This window comes from Plasmodium gallinaceum (assembly GCF_900005855.1).
Source record: "Plasmodium gallinaceum strain 8A genome assembly, contig: PGAL8A_v1_76, whole genome shotgun sequence".
In the NCBI taxonomy this organism is placed as follows: domain Eukaryota; phylum Apicomplexa; class Aconoidasida; order Haemosporida; family Plasmodiidae; genus Plasmodium; species Plasmodium gallinaceum.
Genome location: NW_021628238.1, coordinates 644,615 through 661,639, shown reverse-complemented (window position 1 = coordinate 661,639; position 17,025 = coordinate 644,615). Strand labels below are relative to the sequence as shown.

Below are 17,025 nucleotides of genomic sequence, written 5' to 3'. Positions count from 1 at the left end.
TTTTTTTTTTTTTTTTTTTTTTTTTATTATATGCACACAGTATTATATATATTCATATGATAAAACACTCTTATATTTATATGTGTATAGTATCTCTGGCATATATAAAAAATTTTCTTTTTTATTAATTGTAAAGAATGTAATACATAAAAAAAAAAACATACTTAGATAAAATATAATAATAAAGACATTCACCAAATAAAATAAAATAAAAAAAAAAAAAAAAAAAAAAAAAAAAAAAAAAAGGAATAAAATAAAAAGCAAAATAAAACAAAAAAATAAATAAATAAATAAAAAGAAAAAAAAAAAAAAGAAATCCAGATTCATTTATAAAGAAATGAAGACCCATTAAGAGCAATAATGCATTTTATTAAATAATTATCTTTCTGAATTTTTTAATTATTTGTTGCAAAAAGAAATTAGGTCTTATTATCTATAAATTAAAAAATAATTTTTTTTTTTTTCTTCACATATTTATAATGAAACTCAATGGATACTACTGAAAAAAATAAAAACTTAGAATATGAAACAGAAAATTTTTATAAAATCGTTGACAGAAATAATGATGAAGTAAAACTTTATGAAATTAATGGAGAAAAAAAAGAGGTAGAATTAATTAATTTTCAAAATGAAGAAATGAGAAATGAAAATGAAATAAATAATTCTGATATGAGTATAAACAAAAATGAAATGGATATAAATAATTTTCATAGTAATGAAATAAAAACACATCTTGAAGTCGAAAAAGATGAAAAAAAAAATTTTTTGAATGAAAATAAAAGTAATTATGAAACAGAAGAAGAAAATTTAAATGATGATGCAAATATAACTGATGAAGGAGAAGAAGTAGAAGAAGAAAATATCGTTGAAAAAGACTTAATTCTCCAAAGATATAAGCATGGGATTAATATATATATAAATTTTGATGATATAAAAAAAAGTAAAGTTATTGATTTTTATTCTGAATGTTTAAATAAATATAAAAACGAAAATAATTTTATATATCATCAGAATTATAATAGCAATAATAAAGTAAAAGTTGAAGAAAATGTGGATTTATATTCAATTAATAATTTAAACTTAATAAATGAAAATATAGATAACAGTAATAATCTATCTAATTCAAATGACAAATGTTTACTTATGAAAAATAAAAATGTTCTTAAAAATACAAATACCACTACTATTAATGAAGAATTTAAAAATTTTAATCTTCAAAAAAAAAAACAAGAGTCATTGGATCCATTATTAAAATGCATAAATTCTTTATCTGATAGAATTAATTTACAACATTTAGTTGGTGATCCAACAACCTATTTTAAAATTGGAGGAGGTGATATGTTTTATGATATAAATGATCCATTTTTAGATGATGAAGAAATGTATAAAGAATTAAACAAAACTAAAAATGAAATTATTTTAACAAGACAAATAGAAGATGAATATAGTATATGGAGTGCAGATATATCGGATGATTATATTGAAATAAATCCAGACTATTTTTTCTCTTTTTATAACTCAAGGTGTAAATATAATTTTTCAAGTGATGAAGAGAGCGATAAAAAAAAAAATTTAAAAAAAAACAATAAAAATGTAGAAGAATATGAAAAAGATAAATACAAAAAGAATTTAAAAAACAAAGAGAAAAAAAATGAAAATGGGAACATAATAAATATTAAAAATATATACAGTAATGACAAAAATTCAGATTCTTCTGTATTTTCTTCATCTAACTCTTCTAGTGAAAGCGTAATTGAATTAAATGAACTGAATGCTGGTATTAATTTTGAAAAAAGTTCAAATAACATCATTATTTATTCAAGTGATGGGGACATAGATCCCTCTTCTGATGATAATGAATATGAAAGTAAAACAGAGGAATCGGAATCATCAGAAGAAGATATTACATTTAACCCCTTTGCTTGGAAGAAATTTCAAAAGCATATCCCCCCAGAATTCGTTGATTCTTTTGAAAAACTAGAAAAAGAATTAGATGCATTACCTCTTGAGGTAAATACTTCAGATATACAAAACATAATAAAAAAAAGTGTTTGTAATATATTTTCTCAAGTTATAGAAAAATATGCAAACACATTAAACCATTTTGATAAAGAATTAAATGACTTAATTGAAATAGACGTAAAGCTTCTAAGATGGCTTACTACTATTATGACTAAAATGTCTAACTCTCTCAATGATACAGATATATACAGAATATGGTTTGAAAATGTTTTTTTTTATAATACTAAAGTATTTATAAATTATGAAAAAGAGTTTATTAAAAAATTAAAAAATTCGCAAATTTTCGAAAAAAATAATGTAACACATTTAAACAATATATTAAAAGATATTACTCAATGGAAATTATATCAAGAAAATAAAGAAAAACTAAGTAAAGAAAATAAAGATGGTAATTATCATGAAAATAATAACAATAATAATATCAATAATAATAATGATAATAAAAATGATAACAATAACAATAACCATAATAATATTAACAATGAATGTAATAACAATTCGGAAAATAGCAGTTTAGAACAAAATAATAATATTATTGAAGATAATAATATAAATAAGAGTACTTTAATTATTGAAAATTATAACAAATATAATAATGATAATCCTAACATTAACAAATCGAATATCCAAAATAATTTTAATCTTTTGATAAAAAGTAATGATAATAGTAATAATGAATTAAATGAAAAACATAAGGAAAATGATAATTATTTTAAAATTCACAAAATAATTAAATGTAATAATGATAACGAAGAAATTGATATTAACAAGGATAACCAGTTAAAGAATAATTTTAATGAGATAAATCTAAAAAATATTAATAATAATAATAATAATTTTATTTCTAATAATTCAAAAAAAGAAAGCATAGATGAAAATGAAAAAAGCAAATTTTTAAATGTAAAAAATGAGTCAAATAATAAAAATAAATCTTCATCACACATTTCAAATCATAATACAATTCTACAAATAGATGAAGATAAAATGACTTCTGATAATTATACATTTTTAAATAAAGATTTTTTAAAAAATGAATATAATAAAAAAAATATAGGAGATGATTTATATTTTGATTTTAATAATAAGAAAAATGAAGAAATGATGGATCATGGTTTAAATGAGGAAAAATTAAGAAGTATAGATAAATATATTAAGGAAAATGAAGAAAATAATGCAAGTAAAAATAAGTACCCATATAAGAACAATGAAAATGCAGAATATAATGAATCAAATATAATATATAAAATAACCATGGATAATCATGAAATAGAAGATAATAAATCGTTAGAAAAGTATTTTAAAAGTTTTTCAGATATTTCATATGATATGTTAAATTATGTAAAAATATTTATTAAACAAAAATGTTTATTAAAGGATATGATTTCAGCAGGTTTCGAGGCCCTTGTAGATAGGCAAAATAAACATTTTATTAAAATGCCATATATGACATTATCAGAAATATTAACTAATTTATTTAATTTTAGATATAAAACAAATATAATAATTAATTCAGATTACATTGAAGGATTAATAAACTTTTACCAAGAAAAATACAAAATAGATGTATCTTATGAAAAGGGAAAAAATAAAAAAGTATTTTTGTTTGATACAAATGAAATGAATAAAATGAACAACATTTATTATAAAAATATAAATAAAATGTTATTCAAAGAAAAATCATTATCTAATGATAATAATAGTAAAGAAGAAAATAAAACAAAGAGTAATAATAAAAATGAAGAAGAAAAAAGTTCTATTAAAAAAAAAAACGTTAACAGTATTAGTAATAATATTGATGTGCAAGTTAAAAAGGATAATAGTAAAACTAATAAGAAACACGCATTAATTAAAAACGAAAGTAAATCATTAAACAAAAAGAAATTGATTGAACCTATTAAAAATGGAAATACTAAAGAGATTAATTCTTTAATAAAAAAGAAAAGTAATAAAATTTTAATCAACGAAATAACGAAAAAAAATTCTGATAAAAAAAAAAATAATAAAACAGAGAAGAAATTATCAGATCATATAGTTATTTGCTTAGAAAACGAGAAGATAAATTCATCAGACAAAATAAAACAAAATAAAAATAAGAAAAATAAAATTGAGAATATTAATGTTAAAAAGGATATAGAAAATATAAAAAAAAATAAAAATAATACTAGTAATAATGTTAGTAACAATAATAATAATATGAATAGTAATAATAAGAATAATATTAACAACAATTATAATAATAATAATAATAGTATTAATAATAGTATTAATAATAGTATTAATAATAGTAGTAACAATCAGAAGAATAAAAAAAATGAAAATAATATTTTAATTATAACAGATGAACATAACAATTTAAAATCTAATCATATTTTAAATCAAAAAATGAAGATATATAAAAAAAGGAAGCTCAAAAATGATTTTCAAATGAGTAAGAAAAACACAAACACAACCGTATTAAAAAATAATAAACTTAATGAAAAAATAAAAGGGAAAACAACTGTTACAAATGAAAAACAGGGTATAAATAATTATATAAGTATAGAAACATCTGATGACAATTATTAAAATTTTAGTGAAAAAAAGATATAATATGCAAAATAAATAGTTATATTTATCTTTAAAAGCATATAAGATAAAAATGAACTTTTATAAAAAAAAAAGAAAAAATGAAAAAGTAAATAAAAAACTTTCATAATTTTTTTTTTTTTAAAGGAATATATATTCTTTGAATTTCATGCATTACTATATATATTTTTATTTTTGTAAGTATGTTATTTTTTTTTTTATTTCTTTTTTTTTTTTTTTTTTTTTTTTTTTTTGTTTGTATGTCTCAATATTATATATATATATATATATATTTATATATATATATGATATTTTATTATATGCAAAATATATTTTAAAAATATTAATATTTGCTTTTTTTTTTTTTTTTNNNNTTTTTTTTTTTTTTTTTTTTTTTTTTTTTTTTTTTTTGTTTGTATGTCTCAATATTATATATATATATATATATATTTATATATATATATGATATTTTATTATATGCAAAATATATTTTAAAAATATTAATATTTGCTTTTTTTTTTTTTTTTATTAGTTTAACTTTTGATTAAATAATGATTTTGTTTGTGCATATTTCATATTTAAATAATCTTTTCTATTTTTTTTTTTTTTTTTTCTCCTTTATAATAAAAAATAACATTTAATAAAAATACGTTCATTATTATAATATATAAATGAACGAAAAACAAAGAAAAAAAAAATTCTATAATGCACTATTTAAAATAATTATTATGATTTTTTAAAAAGAATATTTAAAAATTTATTCTAAAAAAAAAGATATTAATTAAAATTTTTTTATTTTCTATATTTTCCTAATAATATAAAACTTGAAAATTGATATAACAGTATGTCTAAAAAAAAATAAAAATCATTTGAGTATAGTAAAATATTTTTTTTTTTTTTTTTTTTTTTTTCTATGTATTATCTATTAGTAAAAGAAAAAATGTATCAAAAGATTATAAGTAATATTAATGAATTGTCTCAATTTAAGTTAATATGCAGAAAAAAAGTAAGAATATTTACATATTTTTAATTTTTTTTTTCTTAAAAATGAATAATTTTTGTTTAAATTGATGCTTTAATTATTGCTAACATAGTTATGTTTGATAATTATAATTAGAAAAATAACTAATTGCAAAATAAAAAGAATTTCTGTCAATTTTTTTTTTTTTTATTTTTACTTTTTTTTAAGTCGGAATTATTAAATATATGGAAATCTTGTAAAAGTAAAGAAATTGAAGAAATCTGGTTATGCCTTCTAAATTTATTAGTAGAAAATATATCCCCAGATAAACTAATTTATAGTGAAGAAAATTCAACGTTATTATTTAGAGTAACATAAAATTTATAAAAATAAATGTATTTTTTTTAATTATTTTTTCATTAAAAAAAAATAAAATAAAAAATATTTTATCTATTTTTATTTTACATTTTTAAGGAAGAAAATAATAGACAATTTTTGCTTACTTGTATAAATTTTATTTCTATATATTTACAATATTTAAGTAATAATGAAGGGAAAAAATCTATAAATTTAGATGAAAATTTTAGAAAATTATTTTATAAATTGATTGGTTAAAAATGAAAAAAAAAAAAAAAAAACTAAATATTAATTTAGATATATATATATATATTGGTATATTTTTTTTTAAAAAAAAAAGAAATTCAATTTATGTTAAGTGATAAAGAAGTAAGGATATCTTTTGGAAAATGTTTGTTGAATATTTGTGAATTAAAACTGATAGAAAATGAGTTTTCTGACTACATAAAAGTTAATGTTTTACTATTTTTACTATGGAAGTCTTGTTCTACAGACGTAAAATAAAAATTCTAAAAATAATGAATTAATGTGAATTTGAGCACATATATAAATAAATAGATAGGCAGAATTATAAATTTAATTTATATTAATTTAAGAAAAAAATATATTTACAAAATAATTTTTAATAAAGGGTAAAATTTCTGACATTAATAAATTAAAAAAATATAAAGATTTTTGTAAAATTATAAAATGGGGGATATCAGACAAAACAACTAATTCTTTTTACATTCTTTGTTCCTATTCTTTAAGTCTCCCTAAATTTTATGAAAAGTAAAAATAAATAACATACTATATAAAGTATTTAAATATAAGAAAAAAAAAAAAAAATTTTATTTTTTAGTTGTGATGGTAAAATATTTTTATCTTATGTTTGGTCTCTCAATGAAAATATAGCATACCATCTTTTTAATGTAATTAAAAAATAAAATATATTTTGTTATATAAATAAAATTTTTTTATTAAGTTTTTTTTTTCTTTATTTTTAATAGAAATTTGTTAACAGTACAGTGGTTTTACCTTATGACAACATAAACCATTATTCGAAAATTATTTATTCAACTTGGAAGGTATATAATATAAAAAATATAAATATTTTTTTTTTTTTATTATATTACAATTATATTTTATAATTTTATTTTAAATAATTTTTTTTTTTTTTTATATTACAATTATATTTTAATGTTTTTTTAAATTATTTTATTTTTTTTTTTTTTTATATTACAATTATATTTTAATATTTTTTTTAGAACTGTTCTGATGACATGAGAAGTGTCCTTGAAACACAATTAGAATACCTCGTTCATTTTTCCTTAAAATGCCCAATCAAAATTGCAGCACGTTTTAGATGTGTGCTTGATATATTTAATACAAACAAAGGGTAAATCTTTTTAAATTTTTTTGAATTTAATTTTTTATTTCTATTATAATAATATTATTAAAACGTGTATGTTTTTTTAAGTGATAAAAGTATCAATCAATTAATATTCAAAATTTATGATCCTGTTATATGGAGAAATTTAATGGTATATGAGTATAAAAAAAAAAAGTTTGTAATTACAATATTATGATATAATTTATGCATATTAATTGTAAATTATTCAGTCACCAAACTGGAAAATTAGATTTAATGCAACATGTATTTTTCAATTAATATTTCCTGTTGTGGTAAAATTTTCTTTTTTTTTGCATAAAAATTATTAATTTTATCTATAATGTTTTTTTAGTATATAAATTAATATAATTTTTTTTTTTTTTTTTTTTATATATTTTTTAAATAACATATAGGATCCCTGCATAAAAGACATAAATTACCTAGAAGAAATGGACAAGTTACTTAAGAAAAAAAAATAATAAAATAACAAATTATCATTTACATATATATATATATATATAAATATATACTTTTTTAAGAGCTTATAATGCACTTATTGAATTATCTGAAGATAAGAATACATGTGTTCGACAAGCTACAGCTAAATGCATTTGTTACGTAAAAAAAAAAATAAAATAAATAAAAATAAAAAATATATATAACATTAATAATATTAAAAAAAAAAAAAAAAAACAATAGATCTATAGTTTTTAAAATGTTAGTTTAAAAAAATATTAAATAGAATATAATAAAAAAATAAAATAATTATATATATAATATTTATATTGTTAATTATTCCTTTAAGATATTAAATGAATTATGGGAAATAATACATGATGACAAGAGAATAATATTACTTGATATATTGATAAACAAATCATTAAAAGATAAATATAATGAAAATGTAAGAACGGAAGCAGTGCTAGGTCTTTATGAAATTGCTAAAAATAAAATGATTAATAAAATATTTATAAAAATATTTGATAAAATTAAAAATCTTATAAATGATAAATCTATAAGTGTAAGAAAAAATTTTGTTAATCTCGTCTTAGAACTCAATAAAAATTTAAATAATAATTTTTCTAATCAAATTGATTTTAATGAATTAATAAAAAGGATAACAAAAGATTATATTACATATAATGTTCAATCATGTATAAAAAAATTGTCCTATATGAAACATGGAAATAATGAAAAGACAAAAAATAAGGAAATACGTGAATTTTTAAAACTATCAACCAATTTAATAACATATAACATGTGGGAATGTGATATTAAAGAACAAGCAAAAAAATGTATTAATTTCTTAAATGAATATCCTGTTTTAATGATATGCATAAGTAAATTTTCCACAAATTTAAAATTAATTAATAGATATAAGTTATCCTCTGTTCTATTTGAAATAACAAATGTAAAATTAAAAGAAGAAGATAGTTGCATCTTATTAAGTGAAAATGATAAGAATATTTTAAATGATGAAAATATAAAAAAAAAATATATAAGGTATTCATCTCTTTTAATATGTATAGCTAATTTATTGAAAGCAAAAAATGAAGAAGAAATGGAGCTCTGTTCTTCTGAAGAAATTCAAGACTTTTTAAAAAAAAAATTTCTAGAAAAATATTTTTTGGATAGCATAAATACTATGATGCAACCATTTTATTTTAAAGTTTTAAAATATATAAATTTAAATCATGATAATTATTTAATAATTCATAAATATAATCATGATCAACTAAATTCTTTGCATACTATTAAAAATAAAAATATATGCAAAAAATGTATAATCCCTTTATTTTATAAGTGGGGACTTTTAAAATCATATATATGTAAACATATTAATTTTTTGAATCTATCTATTCAATCAATTTTTTATCAAATGAGAAATGGTAAAGATACATTGGAAAATTTTCCGAATAACAAAAATGATGTTTTGTTACGAAATGGCACTGCTAATATAGAAAAACATATATCAAAAGATATTGGAAAAAATAATATTTACATAGAAAATATTGACAATAAAGGAGAATTATATCATAAAAATATAAAAGAAAATATGAATAAAGAAAATAACAATAATAAAGATATAAATGCATATAATGAAACAGCTAATTTAAAAAATAAAATAAATGAAAATGAATTGGATGAAGTTGAAAAAAGTGATATTAATAAGGTTAATATTAAAAATAGAGAAAACATAAATGATACTGAACTTAATGTATATATAAATAATGAAAAAGAACTTAATGCGTTACTTTTCTTATCTTTAGTTGTGGAAAATAAAAAATATCATAATATATTATTTAAATATTTCCCTGATATAGTTTATAATTTTATTTATAAATTTAATTTTTTTCTCTTACACACATTCGAAAAAATTTCTATGAGTGAATTTATTTTGCCTCCTCATTTCCTGTCACCATATAATGAAAAACAAAATATAACTATTACTCAATTTGTCATATGTGATAAAAAGAAAATAAAAGAATATATGAAATTATATATATCTTTTTTTTTTCTCTTTAATTCTATTTGTTTTGAAAATAAACTTTCTTATGAATGGGATGAATTAATACAAAATACTTTAAAGTCCATTAATTTAATTAGTTCTATAAAATTTAAAAATGAAGTTGAAATAATAACAAGAAAAATAACAACAATCGAATATATTGATAAAGAAGTAATGGAAGAAAGAAGGATATGGAAATTCTACATAAATATTATCATTTATTTTATAACGTAATTATCTTCTCTTCAATGAATTATTATTTCTTTTTTTTTTTTTTTTTTTTTCTTTGTGATATTTTCATATAACAATTTTATATATTTTAATAAATTATTTATTTAATGACTCTTAAAATTGCATTATATATACAACTTTTTAGAGTTATATTTTTTATTATTTTCTATGATTTAACCATTTTATGTTAAATATATATGTGTCTTATATATTTTAATATGTTATTATATTTTTTATATTCTACATTTTATGTTCTTTTTTTTTATTTTTTTAGTTATTACATTGATATGATTGAATACATAATTGCCATGAGAAAGTTACCCCTTGAAGAGTTAGATTTTAATGATTTCGTAAAGAATTTATTTCTATTTTATAAATGTTACGAAATTGTAAATGAAAACGAAAAGGAAACAAAAAAAATTTATTACAAAATATGGGATAGAATATGTTCATTTCTTATGTTTATATTAAATTTTGATTATTTTGAAAAAAAAACCTATTTTAAGTTGATGATAATTAATACATTTTTTATATTTACTTATGAATTTACACCAAAAAAACAAATTGAAAAAATACTCAAAAAATGTTTTGTGGTAATTAAAGAAAAAGATACATTTCTAAATTTTCTAGAGAATTTTAAAAATAATAATGACGTAACAAGCTATATGAAAGAGAGTCAAATAAAAAATATTGAAAATATTTTAGACATTATATTAACAAATGATAAATCAAAAAAATAAGCTTGTTAAAAAATTTTTACATTAAAGAAGAAGAAAAATAAAATTCAAAAAAAGTACATTTTTAGTATATGCATTATTTTCTAAATTGATTAATTGTAATTTAATGGATATATATTTTAAAAATAATTTTTATTTATTTTTTTTTATAGATATAAATTATTCAAGTTTCTTTTGATAAATATAGTTCTTCTATTCTAACAACACACAAAAAAAAAAAAAAAAAAAAAAAAAATTAATTTTCATTTTTATACTAAGATAAATTTAATTTTCTATTTTTAATTATAGTAAGCATGTCTAAAATAATTTCTTTAGTTTCTATAAGTTTGTTTAATTTATTTGTTTGAATTTTTTTTTCTATTTGTGCTATATTCTTTTCATATATCTTCTTTTTAAATACAAAATTACTTAAATTATCATTCAATTCTTCAAATACATTTTCATTTGATTCATCATATATATTTTTATTTAATTCATTATATATATTTTCATTTGATTTTTCATTTGCTTCATCTTTTAAGTAATCACTTAAATGATGAATTTCCTCATTTACAGTTTTTTCTTTTATTTCCCTATTATTTTTATGGGGATTTACTAAAATTTTATTTTTTCTACATGTTTTACCTCTTTCAAAATTTTCACCACCTAATTTATTTACTTTTTTACTTTTCATTTTATACTTTATAGAAATAGTAACACTATTATCAGTTAACTTTTTATTTATTTTATTTTATTTTATTTTATTTTTTTTTTTTTTCGTTATAAAAAAATTATAATATTGTTGAAATATGAAAATTCAGCAATTTTGAAGAAATACATATTTGTTATTTTGTTATATTTCTTTTTTAATATAAATAAAATTGTAAATTCTGAATTATTTTTTCAATTTTTTTTTTATAAATCTTCAAATTGAATTTGTATGAAAATTTCCATAAATTTTCATAATATCATAATGAAATAAGTATATATTACATTTTGCTTTTATTACAAAAAAAAAAAATATTTATAAATGTATGAATTATTTTATTTTTTTAATTATTTGTTCGTTTCTCATATTTTTTTTTTTAAATTTAAAAAAAAAAAAAAATACGCTTCAGTAATTATTGGAATATGAAACATAAAAAAGTAAATATATTTATATGATATTTATCAAATAAAAAATAAAAATTAAATTTATAATTAAAAATTAATTTTTGTACTAATAAATGAAAATTTTTGTAATTAAAATTTTATTATAATATTATTAATTTATAATTAATCATTTTTATAAAAAAAAAAAAAAAATGATTTATGTTAATTTTTTAAATAAAAATTGGCATTTTTTAATTAAAAAATTCTTATAATATTTTAAATTTACAACAAGCTAATTTTAAATTATACAAATTTACAAAATTTAACATAATATCATAGCTTATATACAACGTTATTTTTCTGATAATGATTTGTTCATTTTATTTTTAAAGTAATTTCTCATGATTATATTTTTTGTTTATATGTATGGCTATATTTAATAATATTTAGGAAAAAATGTATCCTTTTCATAAATGTTAATGTTTTGTAATATTATTAATTTTCTATTATTTGATAATTTATTTGTTTTTATTTTATTATCTTTTTTTAAATAAAATGGTGAAATCATATGATAGATATGAATTTGAAGATTGCTTTGGGATAGTTAATTCAAAAACATCAAATTGTGTTTTTTTAAATTACAACAATATTTTGTCAGGTAAAGATTAAAAAAAGAAAGATTTATATTATTTAAAATATATGTTTTATAAGATACCATTTTTATTTTTTTTTTTTTCGGAATTTTTTTTGTTAACATTATGTAAAGATAGTATATACATTTGTATAGCTATATTTTATTTATAATATCATTTTTATATAATTTAATTTTATTTCTTTATTTTCTTAACATATAGGACATGATGAATGTGTGAGTATATGGAATGTAAATGAAAAAGAAATAAAAAGAAAACTGACAGTTCCTTTTACACCACCTTATTATTTTTTTACTTATCATGTTACATATATTTGTATAAATGAGAAAAATAGAAATATTTTAGCAGTTGGATATATAAATGGTTCTATTAGGTTATTTGATATAGAAAAAAATAAAATATTGTCAACTTTCCATGGTCATACTTCTTCTATATGTAAATTAAAATTTAATAAAAATGGTAACTATTTATGTTCATGTAGTAAAGATACTAACATAATATTATGGGATGTTACTAATGATAAAGGAGTATTTAAACTTGAAGGTCACAACAATGTGGTTACAGATATAGAGTTTATAAAAATAAAAAGTGATTATTTAAATGATTTTATTAGTAATAATTTATTAATTAGTGTATCAAAGGATTGTTTAATTAAGGTTTGGGAGTTAAATATTCAATCATGTGTGCAAACGGTAGTAGATTGTGAAGAAGAAATCAGCTGTTTATCAATTAATGAGAACAATACTAGATTAATTGTTGGATGTAACTCCTTTTTAAGAATATATAAAATTGATTTATATTCTAATATCAAAGATAAATTTACTAATTGTAAAATTTATGTAAGTTTTTTGTCAATTATTAAGAGGCCTAATAATTGTAGAATTCAAAATATGAAGATGATTTTTTTTATTGAAAATGATACTGGTCTTGAAGAAGAAAATTTGCATTTTATGTTAAAAGATGATGTTGCTATAAGAGAAAATGATAATAATATTAATAGTGTTAACACAAATGGAAATGATAACAAAAAAAAAAAAGATGAAAATATAGATAATTCTAATAAAAATAATAATAGTGGAGATGCATGTGAAGATAAAAATATTATTAATGTTATTAATAACTCTTTAAATAGTTCTATAAAAATATGTGAAAGAACAAGTTATTGTTCAGAAGGAGATAATAATGGAATTTTAATGTGCTGCACTAACTTAAAAAAAATAGAGTTTTATAAGATAAATTCTATAAAGAATCAAAAAAAATCAGAAAAAACAAAAAAAAAAAGATATATAGAAAAATTAAAAAAAAAAAAAAAACTTATTATAAGAGAACAAAAAAGAATAGAAAAATTTAAAGGAAAAAAGAGTGTTGACTACTGTAATTTAACACAAAAATTAGAAGAAATTGAACAAGAAATAATTATTTATAACCGTTATGATATTCATACGGTCAATGATGAAATAAAATATTTATTTAATTATAATTGCAAATTTAGATTGCAAAATATAGATGTTTATAAAAAAAGAAAAAAAGACATTTTTGTTTATCTTTTAGCATCTTTTGTTACTAACCGATTAAGTGTATTTCAAGTTAATTTATATGACATTTTGAATAACAAAGATATGCTCATTGTAAAAAAGGAAGGAAAATCAAAGAATAGTAATAATGAAAACAAGGATGAAGAAAGAGAAAAACAAGAAGGGGAAAAAAAAAAGAGGAAAGAAGAACCAAATGAGGGAGAAGAAGAAAGTGAAGAGGAAGTAGATAAAGATAAAGAAGGGAGTGAAGAAGAAGAAGAAGAAGATGGAGATAAAGAAAGGAGTGAAGAAGAAGAAGATAAAGATAAAGAAGGGAGTGAAGAAGAAGAAGAAAAAGTAAATGAAAGTGAAGAAAAAAGTAAAGATAAAGATGAAAAAAAAGAAACAGAAGGAAGTGAACAAAATATAAAACTAATAGAAAAAAAAATATATGATTATTCAAAGTGCTTTAAAGAAATAACTGAAATAAACAAAGGACATAATGGATCTGTTAACTTTCTAGAATTATCTGAAAATGGAGAATTAATGGTTTCTATATGCAAAAAATATGTGAAGATATGGAATTTGAAAACTTTTCAGAATATAATTACAATTAATTCAGAAGGATGTACAAGTGCATTTTTTTGTTTTAATGATGAATTCTTGGTAATTGGTGATGAATATGGATATATTTTTTTGTATGAATTAAAAAATATTGAATTAAAATATACATATAAAGCTCATGCAAATAAAATTATTAATTTATATAAAAAGCCAAAAAGTAATGCATTTTTATCAGTAGGAGAAGAAAATTATTTAAAAATTTTTGAATTTACTACGAATGAAGTGGATATTGATTATGAAGAAAGTGATGATGAGAAGAAAAATTCTAAAAATGTTATAAATAAAAAAAATTATAGAAATTATGATAGAAAAGAGAAAAATGAAAAGAGTGAAGGAGAAGAAGTGGTTGTTCAAAAAGAAAATTTTTATTTAAAATTTAAAGAAATGGATTGTTACAGCTTAACAGATAAAGTAAGTTGTGCTATTTATTCTCCTAATGAGAATTATATTTCTATTGGTTATTTAAATAATTTAATAGAAGTTTTGTATAGTGATACATTAAAATTACATTTAACCTTATATGGTCATAGTTTACCAATAACATGCATTGATATTTCAAAAGATAACAAATTATTAGCTTCCAGTTCATCAGATAAATTCTTATTTATCTGGAATTTAGAATATGGTAGCATAAATAAGAGGTTACATATAAATTGTGATGTATTAACAAAAATTAAATTTTTTAATGAAAGTAATAATTTAATAAGTATATCAAGAGATGGCTATATAAAAATGTGGGATGCTGTAAAATTTGAGTGTATTTGTACTATTGATGGAAGTTTTGGTACTCTTACTTCTTTAGTTATTAATGCTAATGATGAATTTTTCTTAACATCAGGAACTCATAAAAGTATTAGATATTGGAAAAGAGGAGATGATTTAATTTTTTTAGAAGAGGAAAGGGATAAAGAGTTAAATTTGCAAATTGAAAAGGAAGCAGTAAGGAATGACTTAACGTACCCATCTTCTGTTGAAAAAAATGTTTTACTAAATAAAGCTACTATAAAAACTATTGAAACTATTAAGTCATCTGAAAAATTAATCGAATATCTCGATATAATAGAAGAAGAACTAACTTTGCTAGATGTATATTATAAAAATTTAACAGCCTACCAAGAAGCAAAGAAAAAAAATGAGCTTCCGGATTTTGTTCAACCACCCACTAAACCTAATTCCAGACCTGAATTATTAAATAAAGATCCTTTCGAATTTATTATTGAAATTGTATGCAATATTAAAAATAACATTTTAAATGAAGTTTTAATATCTTTACCATTTTCTTATGCATATAAATTATTAGATTATATTAAAACATATCTAAAATCTTTCTATTTTTTTCAAAAAATTCAAGAAAATAGAAAAAAATTTCTTTCTTGTGGGGATTTTAATTTTTATGTAGAGTATTTAATTAATATCGTTTTATCCATAATAAATATTTATAGAAATCAGTTTTTATTTGATGTGAAATTCAGATTTCTTCTTTATGAATTACATGAATTAATTACACCTCATTTAAAAAAATCAATTGATCAATGTTCGTTTAATCAAACCACTTTAAATTTTTTAATAAATTCTGTGGATGATGATGATTTAAATTTCAATGATTATGATGAATTATTGGAGAGTAATAAACAGTTAAAGAATAAAGATAAAATAAATACAAAAATAAAACATGAGAAAAACGTAGAAAGTTTGAAGAAACTTAATACTAAAGAAAAAGAAGAATATATTGAAGAAAATGAAGGATTTACAATCAATCAGGAAAAGGATAATTCTGAAAAAATGAATAAAAATAAAAATAAAGATAATATAAGTAAAAGTAATGATACTGAAAATTATGAAGATAGAAAGAATAACATAGATAAAAATGTGGATAATAATGAAAGTGGTAAAAGCGGAAAAAAAAAAAGAAGAAAAAAATAAATATATCGAATAGCAGCAGGAAAAAAAAAAAAAAAAAAGGCGCAGAAAAATGTTATGATAAAATAAAAGAAAAAAAAGTTTTTAATTTTTAAAATTTAACATAAAACTAATACCTAATATATATAAATTTTCCACATTTAAATATAACCTAATTTTAAATTAAATTTATTTTATTTTCCTATTAACATTTTTATATATTTTGTTTTATTTTTAATAAATTTTATTTAGTTTGAATTTTTATTTATTTTAAAAAATATTTCATATTTATGTTTAAAACTTTTTTCTGAAAAAAATTAAAAAAAAAAAACATTAAGTAAAACTATACATAGAAAAAAATAGACTTTTTATTTAGTATAAAACAAAACTCTAAAAGGAATATTTTTAACATAAATATTTTTCCATCATAATTCAAATTAAACTATAAAAAAAAAAAAAAAAAAAAAAAAAAAAAAAAAAAAAAAAAAAAAAAAAAAAAATTTTTTAAAA

The 17,025-nt window shown here is 18.0% G+C and overlaps 4 protein-coding genes across 4 annotated transcripts; 3 read left to right on the top strand and 1 right to left on the bottom strand.

Annotated features, from left to right (window-relative positions):
• Window positions 1-489: 489 nt before the first annotated feature.
• PGAL8A_00207500 (conserved Plasmodium protein, unknown function) lies at window positions 490-4,587 on the top strand (the record flags this gene model as incomplete). Its single annotated transcript, XM_028670774.1, has 1 exon — window positions 490-4,587. One exon carries the CDS (start codon window positions 490-492, stop codon window positions 4,585-4,587), a length of 4,098 nt encoding a protein of 1,365 aa, XP_028527493.1.
• Window positions 4,588-5,527: 940 nt separating this feature from the next.
• On the top strand, window positions 5,528-10,757 carry PGAL8A_00207400 (conserved Plasmodium protein, unknown function; the record flags this gene model as incomplete). The annotated part of the gene is made up of 14 exons (XM_028670773.1): window positions 5,528-5,593; window positions 5,777-5,917; window positions 6,023-6,158; window positions 6,246-6,400; window positions 6,537-6,676; window positions 6,747-6,816; window positions 6,895-6,972; window positions 7,153-7,283; window positions 7,365-7,428; window positions 7,508-7,570; window positions 7,691-7,734; window positions 7,817-7,895; window positions 8,083-10,016; window positions 10,292-10,757. 14 exons carry the CDS (start codon window positions 5,528-5,530, stop codon window positions 10,755-10,757), a joined length of 3,567 nt encoding a protein of 1,188 aa, XP_028527492.1.
• A 250-nt stretch (window positions 10,758-11,007) lies between these two features.
• Window positions 11,008-11,427, bottom strand: PGAL8A_00207300 (conserved Plasmodium protein, unknown function; the record flags this gene model as incomplete). Its single annotated transcript, XM_028670772.1, has 1 exon — window positions 11,008-11,427. The coding sequence occupies one exon, from the start codon at window positions 11,425-11,427 to the stop codon at window positions 11,008-11,010; it is 420 nt and encodes a 139-aa protein (XP_028527491.1).
• Window positions 11,428-12,380: 953 nt separating this feature from the next.
• On the top strand, window positions 12,381-16,539 carry PGAL8A_00207200 (U3 snoRNA-associated small subunit rRNA processing, putative; the record flags this gene model as incomplete). The annotated part of the gene is made up of 2 exons (XM_028670771.1): window positions 12,381-12,483; window positions 12,680-16,539. 2 exons carry the CDS (start codon window positions 12,381-12,383, stop codon window positions 16,537-16,539), a joined length of 3,963 nt encoding a protein of 1,320 aa, XP_028527490.1.
• Window positions 16,540-17,025: the final 486 nt, after the last annotated feature.